Raw genomic sequence first — 22,074 nt, forward strand, 5'->3', positions numbered from 1 at the left:
GTAGCATGACTCAGATTTTTATTTTAATTGCTAATTTTCTGACTTCTGAGAGGAAGAGAGAAGAGTCATTTGGGTAGCATGATAGTAACTTCTGTGATACTTGTTTCACAGAAATGTCATTAAAAAGGCAACTAATGTTCACTTCAAGGTATATTTTTTACTCTGGGGCTCTAGTTGCCACCTGTTAATAGTTCATGATGTTCATTTATTCAGTAATGCAGTTAGCCTTTGTTACAGAGGTAACTAAAGCTGAATTATTACCAACACTAACCCTTGTGCATATGCATTTAAGAGCTTGAATAGTATGAATATTGGTTAATGACATTTACCCATACCAAGGAAGCACTGCTATGTAGATGTTGAATATAAAGAGAAATCTTTGCAAAGTTATATATCTGCCTGCTGTAATTCTACTATTTTATCACAAAGATACTTTTGGGTATTGCAAATTCAAGTGTAGATTGGTACATAGCTTGCCCTGTGGGATTTGCTTTTCAAAGGTTCTGATAGCTAGGACTCTTGTTAAATTTGGAATTGCCTTCATTTCAGTACTTGCTAGTTCCTTCCTAAAAATTCTCACTTATACCTACATAATGGAAGAGTAAAATCTTAGCAACTTCTAATCTTCCTTCCTTAGACATTACTTCTTCAGGGTGTTTTGTTTAACCAGTCGGGATCTCAGCTGCCCATGACTGTCCTTGGATTGTAAGGGACATGGAAAAGCTTCCAAAAAAGAACTCCATTTCTTGAAGGGATTTCTCTCCTCAGTCTCTATATCAATTTTTCTTTCTTTTCTCCTCCACATTTATGCTTAAATCCAGCTAACATTATTTAGGAACATAACCACTCCCATGACCCAATGCTTTAAATAGTACTGACTGAATTTCAATAAACTCTCTGCCATCTAGTTTTTGTCTTTAAGTAGAAATGGAATCAGCACTTTGTGAGAAAATAAGGTATAGCGGAAGGAGTTCGGTTTTAAAGTCACGCTGACATGAGCTCAAATTCAAATTGAACTCAGATAGTTCAGTCACTCTGAACCTCTGCATTTTCCTTTATCAAATGAAAAATACTTTCATCTCATTGGTTGCTTTGTGAATTTAATATAAGGATTTATTTTTCCTTTTGAATCTCTAGATTTTTGTTAACAATGACTCATCTAAGTCAGCACTTCTAAAAGCCCCTATGATATTTTCCAAAAAGGGAATTCCTGGGAGCTACCATTTTTTTTCCTCTCTGAACATGTGATGATATATTTTGGACATGATAAAGCGGCAAACAGCTTTTAAAATATTTATGTTCTCTGCGCTATGCATGCAACTGTGTTTGCTCTCTTCATTTCTTTACGTGCCAAGGAGGCGAGCCAAGCAGTGTGAGAGGAAAATACTGTCAGGACACAAAGTCAGCTTGTCTAACGTGTACTCTGCGCAGATGTAATCTTAACGGAAAAGAGTGGAGACCACTCCCTGGCTGCACAGTGATACCTTGATTAACCAAGCCGCTGGGAACAAAGTTCCTTTATAAGCAATTCAGCTGAATAAATTTTTATTTTAAAACTTCATGAATCAAGTGAAATAGTACTGGCTTGTGTCATCTAATTCAACGGTCATATTCTGAGTAAACTGCTCTTTCTCACAGAGCAGAAACACTTCACAGACTGTGTGCTGAAGTCTAAAGGTTGAAAGTATAAAGTAATAGGCAAAAATGTAAAGCTGCTTCAGACAAACTTTTTTTCACTCTTGTAATTGCTGTGCTCTGTCCTCCACATACACAGGGCAGTAAGTTACTGTCCTCGGAGTCTTGCCGCTCTCAAGCCTTCCTACCTCTTAAAACAGGAATCAACGTGATTCACATGTTTATTAGTTACAGTAATGTTATCTTATATATCAATAGAAAATAACACATTATAAAATATATCTTATATGATATTGCCTAGCAATACTTCAATCCTGGCTACAAGTTAATACCATGTAAAGACTCTGACTTAACTGGTTCTATGTGAAGCCCAGAATTTGGGATTCTAATATACTTACAAGGTTCCTAATCACTACCCAAGGATAAAATTATGTTTTCAGATTGTTGCTTCCTTTTTTATAATGTCTGTGTATATCCATGTGTGGGCTGCAGAATATGAGTCAGAACCACTGGGCTCACTCTTTCAAATGTAGATTCCTGTGTCCTTACCACAGAATCACCACTACTAAATGTTGAAGTGTGTGGTATATGTAAGTGTGTATGTCTTTGTGACACACACTCGTGTGTGTGTGTGAGAGAGAGAGAGAGACACACACACACACACAGAGAGAGAGAGAGAGAGAGAGAAACTGAAATCTTCATGTTAAAGAAAATTTCAAAGTGATTATGAGTCACTCTGAAGTTGAATTATTCCTTTCTCATAACTTCTAGCTCATGGAACACAATTTTTGACCATCAGCAATGACTTTTAATTCCTCTTTGCCAAATAGAAAATTGATGGTGGGGTAGCTCTATGTTATATACAATTCATATTTTTCAGCAATAATATTTATAATAATTTATACTCAAATTAACTAAGGTTAATCTTGTTTGCAAAGAAAAAAATCAAACAATTGAATGTTTTTCTCTAATAAATATTAATAGATATTTTAATGTATAGGAGCGTATATATTCTGATTTAATGAGAATACTCAATCTGTTATTAAATAATGACAAATTTGTAATGTCTACACAAAATCACAAGTCAGAGGCTTGTAGTTAGTGTTTGGAAATGTGAAATGTATGTATGCTCAATCTCAATCTCTCTCTTTCTCTCTCTTTCCCCACTTCTCCCTCCCTTCACTTTTACCCCACTCCATTTCCCCTCTTCCTCTTATCATAGCATCAGAAGAAGAAAAACCAACGTCAGCAGGTAAATTTCCTGTGTTATAAATATTATTCTTATTTAATGGCATGCCTTTAATAATAGAGACCCAACCTTTGGAAGAATATTTTTTCAGATTTCAACCAGAAAACTGGCACAGGTTTATTTATTTACTTTTGTATTTGCTGAGCCCACTATCCTGTGCCAGACTAAATGATGTTGGTTAAGAGTTTTGAATAAAAGGAGAAAAGTCTTGAAATGTACTAATACAGAGGAAAATACAACACAAAATAGCCCCTTGACATTAAAGAATAAGGAAAATTAGAAGATGAGAACATTGAGGAAAATACAGAAAAATAAGACAATGAGGAGAATGATAAAATTAAGAATAAAAAGGATGAAAATGGTAAAATAAACTTTCAGAAATACCTTTCATGAGAGAATACAGGACTATCACATACATAACTGGCATCAAACATCATATTCACTACGTTTAAGAGTAAAAAATATGTCTGGCTTACTAGTTTTGGTTTAAAAATGTAATTAAAACAATTATAATTTAATGACCCTGCAACTTGGTATCGTGGCTTAGTTTCTTTTCAGCTAATTAGCATTTATCAAATACAGGCTGTGGCCTGAGCCATGTGCAATGAAGAATGTAAATGGTAGAGATGGGATGGTATTTTCAACATGGTTCCAGGACAGTAGGACATGTCAAAGAGAAATGCCAGAGAGACTAAAGAGCAGACACAATTATAAGAATAAAATAGGAAGAAAAAGTTCACTTGGTTAATTAATAAAAGACCAGACTAACAGACCAACAACATCAGAAAAAAAATAGAGTCAAGCCCTGAGATGTAGGCAGTTAGTGGTTGGTCTGAATAGAAAAGACCACATCATTAGTTGGATTCCTTTTAGTAATTGAGGAAAGAAGTTAGGCCTGAGAGACAAGAGCAGGAAAGGGCTCCTGAAATTGATGGTCAGAATGGTGCTTGCTTATACGGAAGGAGGGAAAGTAGCCCGGTTACTGGGACTCAGATATAAGGTAAGGTCAGTTCAATTCATAGATCTAACTTATTTCAACTAGCCTGGCTTCGTGACTTCTAACGCCATGCAAAACTGGACAAGGATTTTACCTGTAGGAGTAAATTCAAAACACCAAAATTTCAGGGGAAGAAAAGAAAATAAATATCTTACACATTTCTTTGATAAATTCCAAGGATATATAAATGTCATGTTGCATGATTCATTATAACTATAACTGCCTTTAAAATGGAATCAGAATCAGACAAACTCTCAGTTGATGTTTTATTTTCATTATACTCTTGGGTTGTCTGTAACCTGATTTGAATAGAAACTCCTAACATTTTCTCCCATTCTAGACAGTATTGTAAGCCTATTTTAGGAGCAACCTAATCACGTGTCTCAATAGCAAACTCATCTGTGTTTGAGTTACCTCTGCCTACTTTCTGACTTCTCTTTGTCCTGATTTTGAAGCTTTGCTGTTGTTAGTATTGCCCAAAGACTCTGTCTATATTTCTTTCTATTGTTACATAATTTTTCAACATAGAGAACCCATATATTTGGCACATAATTCAGGCAATACAGAGCATTTACAGTTAAAAGTAAGGTTGCTATCTCTTTTAACCCTAGTCTCTTAGTTTTCTTCCTGAAAGGCAACCCCTATTAACTGTTTGAGTCCTCTTCCAGAAAAACTCCAGGCCTGTGTTGTCCAATAGGGTAGCCAGTAGCCACATGGGCTATTGAACACTCTACTGTTCCAAATTGAAATATAACATAAGTATAAAATGTACACTGGATTTCTTTTTCATTATTATTTTAACTTTTACTTTAGTTACAGGGGGCACAGGTGCAAGTTGGTTACATGAGTTTATTGCGTCTGGGTAGGGAGAATAGTATTCAATAGGTATTTTTTCAACCCACACCCCCTTTCTCCTCTCCACTCTCAGTAGTGTGCAGTGTCTGTTCTTCCCATGTTTATGTCTGTGCGTGCTCAATGTTTAGCTCCCACTCATAAATGAGAACATGCGGTATTTGGTTTCTTGATCCAGGATTAATTTTTGAATCATGGCCTCCAGCTCCACCCATGTTGCTATTAAGAACTTAATTTCATTCTTTTTCATGACTGTATACAATTCTGTCATTTGCATATACTACATTTTCTTTACCCAATCCACCATTAGCACCCAGTTTGATTTCATGTCTTTGGTATTGCGAATAGTGCAGCAATGAACTTATGAGTGCATGTGTCTTTTTGGTGTAATGAGCTATCTTCCTTTGAGTACATACTCAGTCATGAGATTGGTGGATCTTCTGGTAGCTCTGTTTTAAGTTCTTTGGGAAATCTCTGAACTGCCTTCTGTAGTGACTGAACTAGTTTACATTCCCACCAATAGTAAGTAATTGTTCTCTTTTCTCCTCAGCCTTGCCAACATCTGTTGTTTTTTGGCTTTTTAATAATATTTGTTTTGACTGTGTGAGATGGCATCTCATTGTGGGATTTGATTTCCATTTTTCTGTTTAGTGATGATGAGCGTTATTTTCATATGCTGTTAGCTTCTTGCCTATCTTCTTTCAAAAAGTGTCTGTCCATGTCCCTTGCCCATTTTTTTTTTTTACCGGGGTTGCTTTTGCTTTTTGGTTTGTTAAGTTCCTTATAGATTCTGGATGTTAGACTTCTCTGACTAGGACTTCCTCTGTCTGTATTTCTTAACTTTAATTGGACTTTCTCTTTAGGTGTCAGTCCTTGACAGCAGCCATCATATTCTAGCCCAATTCATTTTTGCTTCTCTCTGCTACCCACACCTTACTAAGTCACCTGCCAAGCAGTCTTGGTGCCATTGTGAAATTATTGTTTTGTATGAAGAAGAGTAATTGTAACCCGGTGTAAGCTATATTTAAGTATAATATAGCTATTTGTGTAATTTTCTTATTCTAAATCTATTTTCATCACTTCTCTGCTTACTAAGAAGGTCTTTTTGTGAAATGCAACTTAACATTTTTTCTTCAAATACTTATCTTACTCCAGAGCTATCTGCACACCATAGAATTTAAATTATGTTTTAAAAATACTTTCATTTCTAGATATGAGCAGATGTTTTGTTGTGATTTTAGCATAGACTTTTAAAATAGAACAAATGTACTCTTAAGGAATATTTAGCTACATAATTTCACATGTGGATTATATTAACATTGAGCAAATGTGTTGCTTACTACAGCAGACTCTCCTTTTGTATAAAAATCAGACAATGGGAAACAAATGTTTTCTTTTTAATTTAATCAAACTGTATAATAAAAAGAGTATATTAAAACATTTGGCAAAATATTATCAAATTTGCCGATAAATTTCATAAATGATATGAATACAAAAATTGGATTGAGATTTTTGAGTTCATTTTAGTATCACTTGCCCTGAATTTTTGCAACAGTTATTTTCTTAAAGGAATAGGTATTATCCTGTTCACTTATATTTTTCAGTAATACTTGTCAAATATATATCTTTAACTTAGAGGTACTGTTCACAACATATTTGTTTATTACAGCATTAATATTCTGCTTTCACTCTCATCTCGTGTCACCAATAGAATTGATGCAGAACGATATTTTCCAAGCTCAGATAAATTTTTATGGTTCCCTTTTAATTCATCTCTCTTTCCTGTTATTCCTCCATTTTATTTCAGTTATCAGTGAAATGAAATCTTTTGTTTGCCAGAAAAATTGTATGTTAATTCAGCTTTCACATGTTCCCATATCACATATTTACCAGGTTCATACTCTTCCAGATTGAACAGTGACTCCTTCAAATATATAATTTATTTAAATGAAATATTTTAATATTCTAATAGGAGATAAGCTACTTCTCAAAGTAAAGTAATAGAATAAATAATGAATAGATTTTTTTTTACTGCCAAACAGTCAAAGGCTCCTGATTAATATTTGTTAATGTATGATTTTTTAATTTTAAAATGATAATTTTTTGAACAAATCTATACATGATTTCTCTAAAAATGTAGGATTTTAATGAATATTACCACTCAATAATACTATTTAGTAAATATTTCTAATGTATTGGTATTATATGACAAATCTATGTTGCTTTAATTTCATAGGAACACAGAATTGGATTAATTATAATTCAATAGTTACGATACTTTCTGATTGTTTGGAACTATTTTTAAAGTAGATAATAGATGTTTATCTTCAATAACACATGAATGACAAAATTTAGGAAGACAAACAATAACTGAAAAATTAGGGAGACATTAGGTAACATTTTACTTATGTTAATAGTGCTACAAAATAATATGGATTTCTTTTACAATGGAATACAATTGATTTGCCTTATATTTTGAATTATTGTAAGACTGCATCATTAAAACAGATAAGTGATCCCTCCACTTTGTTCCCATGTAACTCAGATTATATTTAATAAAATAAATTTAAGACTGAAAATATACTTCAGAAAATCACATTCTGTCTTTGGTTATTTCTTCATGTATACCCACCTTCTTTTACTTGAACTTCTAAATTGCCTTGCAGATAGCAAGTGCTTAATCAGTGTTTTCAAATGCTGACTCCTAGAGGTGATACATAATGTATCATGTCTGCATTTCTAATAGTAGGCATGCCACCATTTATTGATTGTAAAGCATCTGCTTCTTAATCATTTTCAGGTCTGAATGCTCTGGTAGGCTGTATTAGCCTAAAATACCATCTTTTTAAATATATATATATATATATATATATATATATATATATATATATATATAATTATACTTTAGGTTCTGGGGTACACGGGCAGATCATGCAGGATTATTGCATAGATACATACATGGCAATGTCATTTGCTGCCTCTATCCCCCTGTCACCGATATCTGGCATTTTTCCCCATGTTATCCCTCCCCAACCTCGCTATTCCCTGCTGTCTCTCCCCTAGTCCCCCTAAGTAGACCCTAGTATGTGATGTTCCCCTCCCTGCATGCATGTGTTCTCGTTGTTCAACACCCACCTATGAGTGAGAACATGTGGTGTTTGATTTTCTGTTCTTGTGTAAGTTTGCTGAGAATGATGGTTTCCAGATTCATCCATGTCCCTACAAAGGACACTAACTCATCATTTTTTATGGCTGCATAGTATTCCATGGTGTATATGTGCCACATTTACCTTGTCTAGTCTATCATCAGTGAGCATTTGGGTTGGTTTCACGTCTTTGCTATTGTAAACAGTGCCACAATGAACATATGTGTGCATGTGTCTTTATGATAGAATGATTTATAATCCTTTGGATATATACCCACTAATGGGATTGCTAGATCAAATTGAATTTCTATTTCTAGATCCTTGAGAAGTCACCACACACTGTCTTCCACAATGGTTGAACTAATTTACACTCCCACCCACAGTGTAAAAGTGTTCCCATTTCTCCACATCCTCTCCAGCATCTGTTGTCTCCAGATTTTTTAATGATTGCCATTCTGATTGGCAAGAGATGGTATCTCAATGTGGTTTTGATTTGCATTTTCTAATGACCAGTGATAATGAGCATTTTTTTAATATGTTTATTGGCCTCATATATGTCCGCTTTTGAAAAGTGTCTGTTCATGTCCTTTGACCATTTCTGAATGGGTTTGCTTTTTTTCTTGTAAATCTGTTTTAGTTCTTTGTAAATTCTGGCTATTAGCCCTTTGTCTGATGGGTAGATTGCAAAAATTTTTTCCCATTCTTTTGGTTGCCAGTTCACTCTAATGATTATTTCTTTTGCTGTACAGAAGCTCTGGATTTTAATTAGATCCCATTTGTCTATTTTGGCTTTTGTAGCCAATGCTTTTGGTGTTTTATTCGTGAAGTCCTTGCCTATGCCTATGTCCTGCATGGTTTTGTCTATGTTTTCTTCTAGGGTTTTTATGGTGTTAGGCCTTATGTTTAAGTCTTTAATCCATCTGGAGTTCATTTTAGCATCAGGCGTTAGGAAGGGGTCTTTTGTAACATCTGAGTTATGAGGGCAGATTCACTTAATGTCTGCTTCTTTAGCTACCAGAAGCTTCTTTTTATTTATCCCACAGGAATCTTACATTCAGATTCCTTAAATAAACATCTTGCTTTATTTAGTATAAAAATACATCAATGAACTGTAGAGAAATTTCTTCAAGCTGAGCTGTATTTTAAGATCTAATTACAGACTAATGAGATTCACATTTTTAAAGCAGATACTGTACCTCAAAATGAGTCACCTTTAGAAGTGATATATTTAATCAGATTATATTGCTATTGCACAAATAATTTTTGGAAACTCTTTTTTGGAAATTTCCTTCTGAGTCTGTTTATGAGATTGCAACATCAATTGTTCTTTTGTAGTCTGTACTGTGATACTGTATTTATCTGACTTTGGCCTAATATATATGCCTTTAAAAACAAAGATTTGGAAATATTAAGAACTTGAGGGGGTATGAAATACAGATACATTTATGACTTTGAAATTAACAAGATTCATCTGAACATATGATATGTATTTTTGAAAGGCCAAATCAAATAACACCTTGTAATAAATTTGTCAGTGATTGCTTTCCTTATGTTGCACAAATCGAATATTCATTTAGCTTTTATTTAAGTTTCATAATACATATTTCACAAACTGATGATAACAATACTTATTTCTATGTCCTTTGGAAAAAATAAGACATATAAATTTAAATATTGACTGCTACAAATAAACTAATCTATAGAAAATATGATTTATTAACTATAAGGTATAGCAAATAGAGTTTATTCTCATAATTTCCTCCTTGCTTATATTTGGTCTTATTAGCTATAATTTTAGATTTTTAGAAATATCATTCATTCATCATATGGAAATCATTTACTCATTCCTCAAGGAAATCATTACAAGATTTAAAACAGACCTGGGTATCGAAATTAGTGAATGGGATCAAAGTCAGTTAGAAAATGACACAGTGGAGATCTTGTAGCTATACGATAAGTCAGTGGTTAAAATGAATTAAAACCATAACTTATTGTTTTGTTTATGTCACCTCAAATAAAAAACTTGCATTTTATTTTTTAAATTACTTTGTCATTTCTTAATACTATAAGTGGAACTGAGTTTGGATTTCTATAAAAGTAGCTATTAATATTAGATTAACTCATATAATACTGAAAACATTAAAAAAGGAACTTTCAGATATATGTAAATGATAAAAATATTTTGTTCTTTTTTTGTATAAATGTAAGGTACACAATACAATGTGTTAAATACATACATAGTGAAATGATTACTATAGTCAGACAAATTTATGTATCTATCACCTCTTCTTATCTTTTTGTGTGTTGGAAGAGTACTGACAATCTACTGTCTCAGAAAATTTGTATTATGTAGTACAATATTATTGCTATAGTACTTGTACTGTATATTAGATCTCTAGGCTTATTTATCCTACATAATAACTTTGTACTGTTTGACTTACATTTCCTCCATTCCTTATCCCCACCCCTAGTAACCACCATTCTACTCTATTTCTATGTATTCAAATTTTGGTTTTTTAGATTTCATATGTAAGTGAGATCATACAGTATTCTTTTTTCTGTGTCTGGCTTTTTAAACTTGGCATAATTCCTCCAGGTTCATCTACACTGTTACAAAGGGCAGAATTTCCCTCTTCTATAAGGCTGAATAATATTCCATTATATAAGTTTCATATACATTTATTAATCAATAGACACTCAGGTTGTTTAAAAGTTGGTTCCTGTGAATAATGCTGCAGTGAACATGGGAGTGCAGATATCCGTATGATATTATTTCATTTGGACATATACCCAGAAGAGGGATTGCTAGGTTATGTAGTCACTAGAGTTTTAATTTTTTTGAGAAACTTTCATACTATTTTCCATAATGGCTGTACCAGATTACATTCCCAAAAAAGTGTTCAAAGATTCCCTGGCCCCTTGTCCTATATAACATATAAAAATGAACTCAGATTGAAAACTTAAATATAAGCTCTGAAACTTCAACAACAACAACAAAAAAAAAATGAAGAGGAAAATCCCCATGGCTATGATTTTTTGGACGTGACAGCAAAAGATCAAATAGCAAAAGCAAAAATAAACAAGTGGGACTACATCAGTCTAAAAAGCTTCTTCACAGCAGAGGAAACAAGAAAATGAAATGGTAACCTGCAGATTTGTGAGAAGATATTTGTAAATTATCTATCTGGTAAGGGCTGAACATCCAAAGTATTTAGAGAACTCATATGAGCCAATAGCAAATAGATAAATAAACTAGTTCAAAAGTGGGCAAAAAACCTGAATGGGCATTTCTCCAAAGAAGACATGAAAATGGCCAGTAGTTGTATGATAATGTGCTCAACATCACTGAGTGAAATTCTAATGAAAACCATAATGAGATGGCACCTCACACGTTAGGATGACCATTATCAAAAAGATAATCCTTTTGACGATCATATTAAAACACCAAAATACCAAAGCCATATCGTTCTTCATATATTTATAAAGTTAAAAGTATTGTAACTTACTTAAATGTAAAGCTGTATATGTGACCTCTTATCAGTTGATTCCCACTGGTAGTGATGATAGAAGTCACTGGACATAATCCTTTATAAGATATTTATTATGAACTCTGTCCATAGCGATGAAGACAGTGGTGATTTGACATACCAGTGCATCCATACTTTCACCAGTTCCTTTTAATTTTTTAATATTTTAATTATTTGAATTACTAACTTTGCTATTGAAGAAGTACACCTTAGAGCAATACTGTTTTCATATACAAACATTAGCTAGCTCATATACAGAATATGAGCTAGCAGTAGTAAACAGTTGAAGCCATGGTTTTATACTAGCAAGTTAAAATTCATTTATGAAACATATATATATATATATATATATATATATATATATATAATGTATTATATATATATACACACACACAGAGGATGTATATATATATATGTATACACACAGGATTTGTGTATATATATATATATATATATATATATACACACACACACGATACAGAATGATTATTTTCTCTAACTTTTGAAATATTTTAGTTCTACAAAAACATCATTTCTGTGTATGGTGAATTTTTTATTTTCTTAACTATGCTACATATTTGTTTTAGATTTCTTTCTCATTTTCTTGTGAAGTTTAATTCTGCATGGCTGATTATGCTCAATTTATTCTATAACTTATGCATTTTGAAAATGTGATATTTTATCACATTATTTTCTAATGAACAAGAGTTGCTTATGCATTCTGATTTTAGGATTTTATTTCCTTGGGGTCTGAAATAGAACTTCACATTCTCATTTTTGTTTGCCTTATATTTGCTACAAACTTATCTTCTGTTCTGTACACAAATGCATATTTTCCTTCTAGTGCCTGGAGCAACTTTACTAATTGTTTTATCGAGTCTATTCTTGATCATAAATATACTCTAAGCAGGCTCAAATATTAAAACCTAATATATAAAAACAAAAAAATCTACAATATTTACAAATCAGAAAGAAGTAATTATTTGTTGATTTTCAAAGGAACAGGGGAAAAAAAAAATCACTGCTTCTAAAGACCTAGCTTTGGTCAGTTTACTAAGATATTAGTGGAAAGACCAAATAGTGCTTACTTTTCCTTTTTTAAAAACAAAATTAAACATCCTTTTTGATAGGTGTGTGATAGTGACTTTCAACTTTGAGAAAAATAATTGTAATTTAAATTCCTGTTATATGGATAGTTTTTTTTCATATTTTTACTAAAATAAACTTTGCTGTGGAACAAGATCATGAAACCAGTAGGGACTTTGGAAAATTGGGTCCTCCTTGTCTTTCTCTTTAGACAAGTTTAAGAATTAAACTATCACAGGAGTTAAAAATAATATCTTTATATCTTGCCATGTATATCTATGAATACAGTTCTTTAATCTATCATATTTCCCCCAAAGTGTAAAATTAGACTTGGCATAAACAAAAACATAAAATCTTATTGTTAAATAAAATTTAAATCTCTCACGGCACAACTTTAAAAACATTAATTTTCTGTTGCATATGCTAATTTCTAGCAATACACACATTCAAAAATAGTTATGTATTGTGACATGATTCTTTAGTTCTAGGTAACAGAAAATTCTGTTTAATATAGATTAAACAGTAAGGGATTTAATTGTCACACAGAGTTGAGAATGGTTGGCTCAATGACACTACTAAAAGTCTAATTTTTTATTTTCTTTTCCAATATTTCTGTTCTATCGTCTGTGGCAGAAAATTTATCTTTGTCTTAACACTGCTTTCTCCATGGCTGTAATGTATCTTCAAATAGCTACTATGGCCATATACATCCTTATGCATGACCAGAGAGGGCACAAAAATGTTTTGAAAGCAAGAGTCCTGAGATCACTCTGACTGGACAGACTTAGATCCCTTCTGTTTATATTGAGAAAGTCAGGCAATCAAGACTGTCCTGTAACACTAGGGTTCAGGGGTTCAGGGTGCCCTCAGCTCCCCTGAGAGGATGTTTCTCTAGGTTCTTGGTCTCCTGCCCTCTCAAGAATGAGAGAAAGGACCACAGCACAGTGCACAGGAAATGCTGGACTCAAAAGTGTTTGTAGAAAGTGATTTATTTAAAGAGAGAGAGAAAAAGGAGAAGGAGAGAGAAACAACTAACTCTCACACTGAGTGAGAGAATCCAGAAAGGTGGAATCAGGAGAGGAAAGCAGCTTCCACGAGAGTGGTAGGGACTAGAGACAGATGGAGTTTAGGAGGGGAAGACAGGTTTCCACGAGAGTGTGTGGAAGGGGACTCCAGAGGGAAAATCCAGGAGAGAGAAAGATGGCTTCCACAAAGGGAGTGTTCGTGGAAGGGGACCCAAACATGGAGTCTGAAGGGGTGAGGAAGAAGGGGATTTTTAACGTGGGAGGAACCCTCACCTTCTGTGAGACCCCTGGCCAATGAAAGGAGTTCCTAAGAACTTCCCCTTGAGTGATTGACTCTTAGTTTCTTCCCGCACCTGCAAAATTCAAACATAAACCATTAAATCTCCGTGATGGAGAGAGATGGGAGGGGGTCGTGGTGCTGGGAAATTCTTGCACTTAAAACTACCTGTGCTTGTGGACTCGGAAAGAGAACACCTTCGCTCAGTCCTATGGAGCATGAGATTGAGTTTAGCTTTCTTTGAAAATTATGTGCTATGTGACTAAGATGTGGGTACATGAACAAAATGAGGGTACTCCTTAAGAGCAGAATCAGAGAATTGCACACTAGGTCACCAATCCAATTGGAAATTATGGTTATAACATCTGTCTGTCATTTTAATTACCTTCATGGTTATTTTTCTATACTTTGGTATGTTTTTCATCCTATTTTATAGAAACTTCTATGAGACCCTGAAAATTTGATTATTAAGAACTAAATTTGATGTAGGTCTTAATAATACTAACGTTTATATTTATATGTGCATTGTCACACATTGTAACTTTTAAAGCCCTATTCACCATAGCCTTTATTTTTTTCCGTTCTGTATAAACATATTTTCATGCATGCCAAAACTGGATGTGCACTATCTGTACTGAACTGGTCTTTTCTTTCTTTTAATTTTTAATTTTAGTGGGTTCATAGTAGATGTATATATTCGTGGGGCATATGAGATATTTTCATACAGGTGTACAATGTGTAATAATCCCATCACAGAAAGTATGGTATCCATCTTCTCAGGCATTTACCCTGTGCATTAGAAATGATCCAATTATACTTTTTTAGTTTTTAGTTATTTTTAAATGTACGATAAATTATTGTTGACTGCAGTTACCCTGTTGTGCTATCCAATGCTAGATCTTATTTATTCTACTTACCTATTTTTTTTTAACTCAGTAACCATCCTGCTCCCCACCCCACTGCCCCCTTCACTACCCTTTTCAGCCTCTGATAACCATCATTCTACTCTCTATCTCTGTAAATAAGTGAGAATATACAAAGTTTATCTTTCTGTGCCCAGCTTATTTCATTTAACATAATGATCTCCAGTTCCATCCATGTTATTGCAAAAGATAGAATATCATTCTTTTTAATGACTGAATAGTATTATGTTGCCCATCTATACCGCATTTGAAAAATCCATTCATCTGTAGATGGACACTCAGTTTGCTTCCAAATCTTGGCTGTTGTGAATGGTGCTGCAGTAAACATGGGAGTGCAGCTGTCTCTTCCATACGCTGGTTTCTTTTCTTTTTGGTATATACCTAGCAGTGGGATTTCTGGATCCTATGGTAGTTCTATTTTAGTTTTTGGAGGAACCGCCAAATTGCTTTCCATAGTGTTTGTACTAATTACATTCTCACCAACAGTGTGTCATAGAAGGGTTCCCTTTCCTCTACACCCTCACTGGCATTTATTATTGCCTATATTTTGTAATTATGATTTTCGTTTCTCTGATGATCAATGCTATTGAGCACCTTTCCATAGACCCACTTGCCATTATCATTTGTCTCAGAATTTTTTAAAATTTCCTTCTTATTTTCTTCATTGGCCCACTAGTCATTCAGGAGCATTTTGTTTAATTTCCATGTATTTGTGTGGTTTCCAAAAATCCTCTCATTATTGACTTGTATGGTCTTGGAGAATATGCAGAATTCTCAAGATTACCAGGCAGAGACCCTTGTTCTCTTCGCCTACTTTCTCCCAAACAAATGGGACTCTCTCTCTATTCTGAGCTGCCTGGAGCTGGGGGAGGATGACACAAGCACCTCTGTGGCCACCACCACTGGGATAGCTCTGGTTCAGACCTGAAGCCAGCATAGCACTGTCTGGCTACCTCTATGATTGTTAAAAGCCTTAGGGCTCTACAATCAGCAGATGAGAAAGCCAGCGAGGCTTGTGTCCTTTGCTTCAGGGTGGCAAATTCCCTCCTGGTCCTGAGGTATTGTCTTCTGCTGTGCCTGAGCTGGCACAGAAGGAAGAAGACAAAGTCCTTCCGACTCTTTCCTCCCTTTTCCACACCCAGTGGACTCTCTCCTCATGGCCACCACTGTCCCAGGCTCACAGTAAGTAATGCCTGGCTATAGCCAATGTTCATTTGAGGGCCCAGGACCCTTCAGTCATGGACTTGTAGTGAGTGCTGCCAGTCCTGGGGCTCTCCCTGCAGAGCAGTGGTCTCCCTTTGTCCGAGTACAGGTCCAGAAACACTGCCCAAGAGCCCAGGCCTGCAACCGGACCCTCAGGAGCCTGCTTGGTGCTCTCCCAGCTGTGGCTGGGCTGCTACCTAAGCTGATTTTTGGTGCTTATGAAGGTGCTTTGCTGTGTGGATGGTTGTTCGATTTGGTGTTCTTGCAGGGAGGACAATTGGTGGAGGCTTCTATTCAGCCACCTCACTCTGCCTCCACTCTCGATCGTTTCTTTTTAAACTTTAATGATTGGTTTCTATAGGAACAACTAAATCTACTCTGCCTTATTTCTGAGGAACTGCTGACTATAATCCTTCTCTCTCATATTTTAAAAAATGACAAAATTGTTAAACTGCATTACCGAGAACATTCCTAAGAGTATAAAATACTGTCATTAGTTAGGTTAGCTTGATAATATCTTGTTAGAAATAAAAATGACATACAACCAAAACATAATAATTTAATATTTGAAATAAGTAGAGAATAACCATTCAAATGTAGTCAAATTTTTAAGCTTGGGAAAAGAATATGTGACTTACTGTTTGTTTATATGTTGCTGCAGCATTAAAAATTCAACTTTTTGAAACTTCAGTATAATGTTGAAAGATAGTTCTAAAGACATAAATCAAATTTTGATTAAATGTCTTTTGAAATTTTATGATTTTCTTTATATTTTGACTTATTAATACTTAGATTTTGTGGTGTTGACCTTTAGAATGCTAGGAGAAAAGCCAAAAATTAAACCCAAGGTAATATCAAGCACTGAAAAACATCAAAGTTAAAAAATAATAAAGATGCCATTATTATAAGTAATAAAACTATATAAATGGAAAATAATATTTTAAAAAAAAAGAGTTTATCTCTCAGGGTTCTCCAGTTTTCCAAAGAAACAGAACCAAAAGGATGTGTGTGTGTGTGTGTGTGTGTGTGTGTGTGTGTGTAATAGATAGATGGGTAGGTAGATTTATTTTCAGGAATTGGCTTATGTGACTGAGTGCTGTCAAGTCTAAAATGCGTAGGACAAAGAGTCTGGAAATTCAGGGAGCATTTTTATGTTACCTTCTTGAGGATCCTCTTCTTAGGGAAATCAGTGTTTGCTCTTAAAGAGGCCTTCAACTGACTGGATGAGCCTAACTATACTATCAAAGGTAATCTTTTTACTTAAAGTCAACTGATCGTAGATGTTAATCACGTCTATAAAGTATGTTGGTAACAATATCCAGACTAGTATTTGACCAAGCAGTTGGGCACCATCGCCTAGTCAAATTGACATGTAAAATTTAACTATCACAGAGAATCAGAAAAAATATGAACACAAACTATTTACTAAAGAATCCATTTCACAGAAAATAGCTTGAACATTATTTCCAATGTTTAATCATAATTAATATGGCTCCTATCTGTACAGACTTAGACTTAGATTTCTTTCATTCCTAGTCCTCCCTGCATTAGCTGGATTAATCGTTAAGGCCATCTCCATTTTCCTGAGTCATTTTTTTTTTTATTGACTGTCCTTGGATTTACTCCAATTTTAAATCTTATGAGAGTATCAAGAGGTATTTACTTACTATTATGGAGATTTCTTGGCTCAAGGAAGACGTTAAACTTTCTGGATAGGATGGACAGGACAAAATGCCATGGGTCTTTAGTTCTGAACATTTAAGTGCTTTTGTCTTCTGATAAATGGCTGTCTACTGCCTATGAAGTATTTTCCTTCTACAAGTTGACTTTTCCTCCTCTGTAAAATGGGACAATAGCAGCACCCACCTTAGAGGTTTGCTGTAGAGATTGCACTCAGCAATACGTGTAAAGGGCTCACCACAGTGTTGTTCCTCCTATAATCGGGACTGCACAGGAAATCTAAGCTGTTATTTTACTTTCATTATTCTGCTTGCTGTTTGCCATATTGGTATTGTGATTTTGATTATGATTTTTTTATTCAGTTAATATGCATAGGCCTCTATGTATTTTATTTAATTTTCACAATGAAGAAATGCTACCAAATATGCATATATATAAATTAAAGAGAATACTGAATTTTAAAACATGTGAAGAAATATATACAATATTACATAATAAACAAGTAACAGAATCAGGATGCAAGTTTAAGCTTCTCTGGAAAAACTTGTGCTTATCTTACAGCAGCAAACTGAGCTTTTTAATTCACTTATAAAGAGTTTTAAATGTCATATAGTCTTGTAATTGTGAAAGTTATATAGAGTTATTCAACTTTTGTTATGCATATATTATAAATTTGTACACCATAATGTGTGCAAAACTTTATATATTATTTTAAATGCCTATCTGATCACTACAGCTATTTATGAATCACATAAACATTGTGGAAAATAATAAAATAGGAAATGAAAATCTCCCTGACTGCCTTCATCCATTTTACACACTTGCATTAAAAATATATATATATTCTGCCTTAATCTAGCTCCTCTTACAGGCTTCATATCAATGGCTCAAGACAACATCATTAAGGTCTACCTGGATGACACCCACTCTCTAAATCTAGTCCACCAGGTCTTTTTAGCTTCATTTCAAAATATATCTGCAATATAATCGGACAGTCCAAGGCAGCATCTTCTCACTCATGGATTTGCTAGTAGTCTAGGCCTCTCTTCAGTCTCTTCTCAAAAGAGCCAGCAGCCTGATCCTTTTACAAGGCTGTGAGCTCCCATCCCTCTTTTGCCCAAGCCCTCTAGTATTTTTCATCTGGCCCTACGTTAAAATTAAGATAGAAACTGGATATATTTTGCAACCTCCTCCATTATCTTTCTGGTTTTTCTTTCTACTCCTCTCACCTTGTCCTTCCTTTTCTATAAGCAACCCCAAACACAAGCCCTGGACACATTCTTGTCATAGGGAGGGCTTTGCATTCATAGACGGGTTGCTTGATAGGCTTTTCTTGCATGTATCTGCGTGACTCCTCAGCCACATCCTTCATGTCTTCACAGGAAGCTGCATTCTCAGAGAGGTCTTCCTTTGTCTCTAAAAAGTTCACACATTCTCCACTTTGTCAATCTTTTGCCTGCATATTTTTAATATATTTTTAAAATATCCACCCATTCTACTTACGTAGCTTATTTATTTCTGTCCACGGTAAATATAAACTCCTAAGGACTGGCATATTCTTTGTCTATTTTGTTCACGACTGAATCCTCACCTTCTAGAACAAGTGTTTAATAGATGGTAGATGCTTCATAAATATTTGCTGCATGATCAAATTAATGAATAAGTTAAGCCATACAGATTTTGTTCTGACTTTATTGCACTATTAATTCAAGAACACACATAGGACTGGATGCGGTGGCTCAAATCTGTAATTCTAGCACTTTGGGAGGCTGAGGTGGGCAGATTACCTGAGCTCAGGAGTTTGAGACCAGCCTGGGCAACACAGTGAAAGCTCGTCTCTACTAAAATACAAAAAATTAGTGGGGCATGGCGGCGTGCACCTGTAGTCCCAGATACTCAGGAGGCTGAGGCAGGAGAATTCCTTGAACCCAGGAGGCAGAGGTTGCAGTGAGCTGAGCTGACACCACTGCACATCAGCCTGGGCAAGAGTGAGATCCGGTGTCTGGGAAAAAAAATGATACAAAGAGAGGGGTGATGATAGATATATTTCCCAATTGAAGAAATAAATAAAGGAGAATCTCTAATTTGATAAGAATATTATTGAAGCTGTAAATTACAGTTAACTCTCCTTGTCCATGAGTTTCACATCTATGAATTCGAGCAACCTGATATTGAAAATATTTGAACAAAAAAGGCAGTAAAAAAAATATAGCAATAAAAACTACAAATAAAGAACAATATAGCATATCAACTATTTACATTGGATTGGGTGTTAGAAGTTACCTAGAGATGATGTAAAGTATGGAGGGATATACTATTTGTGAATGTTATGCTATTTTATGTAAGGTACTTGAACATCTGAGGATTTTGATCTTTCTGAGGGTTCCTGGAATCATCCCCCACAAATACTGAGTGACAACGTATGATTTAAATTTCTTAGCAGAAAAAAATCCATTATATTGATCTTTGTTTTTCTGCTTTTGTTGCAGTAGAAGGAAATTACTTTTGCTTAGTAATTTCTTCAGTGTGGTGTTGTAATAATGCCAGTGATTTAGCCATTGTTAGTAATTACTGGCAGGAAACCGCAGCAGTGATTTTAAGACATCTCAAATATGATAGTCACCATCATCTAGTGCTGAGTGTGGGTAAAAGAGTGGGAGGAGTTAAGGGAGGCAGTGCCTCAGAGGACAGCCCTGGTCACGCAGCGGGCAGGGTAGGTCTGCAAACCCACTCGGCTTCCTAAGTTTAAAGTCCACAGGAAATTAGGAAAGGACCTGCAATTTCTTTATACAATAACTTCCTCATTATTGCATTGTTATTCATGTCTCATTAAGATGACAGACATCTTCAAGTAATTTTCAAGATTACATGGTCAGTAGAATTTTTTAAGTCTTTAAGTAACATATTTAAAAATGAAATAAAATATACCTGGGTATAGTATTCTTGTGAAATACCTTTTTTATTAAAGAAAATATATTTATTTGAAGCAGATCTTCAACTGCTAGACTTCAGTACGATTTAGATATGTTTCATACCTATTCAGCTATTTTTTCTTTCTCTAGACATAAATCTAAGAAAATATCTAGGGGTTTAATCCAGTTTTTAGAATATTACAACATTAATGGTTGCTTTTAAAGCTTACTAGAAGCTCTTGAAATAGAATGAACTATATAGTTCTCAATAATAAAAGCAAAGAATTAAAACCACTCTACAGATTAGCTAATAGTTTTTGCCAAAGCTTGAGATGTTCTTTAAAGAACATTATGATACCTAAGACTGAGGACCTTTGAAAGTATTTCATTCCATAATTTAGTGTTTAAATGTGTTGGGAGGAATTGTGCAAGTACTCAGCTACTAAGAAAAACAAAACTAAAATAAGACAGATTAGAAACAGAATGGTTAGGGAATTTTTTTTCCAGAAATATTCAGCATTTTGCATCTTTGCCTATGTTAGAACAATAAGTTAGTTATACTAAGTCTTATTTACAAGATTGTCAAAAACACACTGAAAACATACTGATCAATCTTAAGTTATTACAGTGTGATAATCACCAGCCTGATATTCTTTAGCTAGAATGCTTGAACAAGTTGTCATACTTTTAAAATTTCTGAGAATTTATAGAGCTGTTGGAAGAGGAAGATTAGCATATTTTTAAGTAACTTGAATTTTCAGACTGTGATTAAAACCTGTGCCTGGTTTTAATGTTCCATCACATCCATGCTGCTTCTCTCTAGGAGGCAGGGCAGTCTCCTCTATTCCAGGTCACATATGTTGTGCTCATTCTCACCTCAAAGCTTTAATCCAGGCTTGTCTGTCTAAAGCGTGCTTCCCTTTCCCTTTCAGATCTCCAAAATATATCCAGCCTTTTACACACCTCTCAGGTCTCAGATCTTCTGCTTCCTGTAACCCACATTGATTTCTCACTTTCCAAATATCACTTGTGTATCTGTTAGGAATTTTTTCTGTGGTAGGTAACTAAAAAATGACTGGGAAAAGTTTCATTCTCTGTGAGATCTCAGAATCTTCACTAATTTCTTCCAAGTAAATCATATTTCTGTGGGGATATGAAAGAAGGAATAGAACAGAGGTTTGAGAAGTGATAATTTTTATCCCTAAAGGGATTTGAATTCCTTTATTATGTACCGAATGCTCTTGGAATTGTTTCTTCACCTGTAATAGGAACTCATTCTTAACTGGACTCATCCTTCCATTGCATTTCCAGCAATGCTGAAGACAGAATCAGATCAATACCTGTGTAGTATCAATAAATAAATATCCATACAAATACCATCATGTTCTTTGGGATCATACAGCAATAGAGAGTGAGAGAGCAAAGGGGAAGGGAGGTGGAAAGAGAGAGGGGAAGAGAGAGCACAATCAAAAGAGCATGGTGGTTTCAATTACACAAAATATGGAAACTTTGTTGTAGGATCTTTATGTAGGAACCATATCTTCTTGAATTGGTGCTAATTA

At 34.5% G+C, this 22,074-nt stretch overlaps 1 protein-coding gene across 3 annotated transcripts in view; it reads left to right on the plus strand.

The window, feature by feature from the left end:
- The window catches only part of EDIL3 (EGF like repeats and discoidin domains 3), a 434,019-nt gene that overhangs the window by 145,463 nt on the left and 266,482 nt on the right, over positions 1–22,074 (plus strand). For 2 of the 3 annotated variants that reach the window (XM_003920781.4, XM_074384070.1), the window contains exon 3: positions 2,858–2,887. The exons of the other annotated variant lie outside the window; for it this stretch is intronic. In XM_003920781.4, coding sequence (XP_003920830.1) covers positions 2,858–2,887 — 30 coding nt within the window. The remainder of the gene's footprint in view (positions 1–2,857; positions 2,888–22,074) is intronic. 3 annotated transcript variants of the gene reach the window in all.

This window comes from Saimiri boliviensis, chromosome 1 (genome assembly GCF_048565385.1).
Source record: "Saimiri boliviensis isolate mSaiBol1 chromosome 1, mSaiBol1.pri, whole genome shotgun sequence".
Classification (NCBI taxonomy): domain Eukaryota; kingdom Metazoa; phylum Chordata; class Mammalia; order Primates; family Cebidae; genus Saimiri; species Saimiri boliviensis.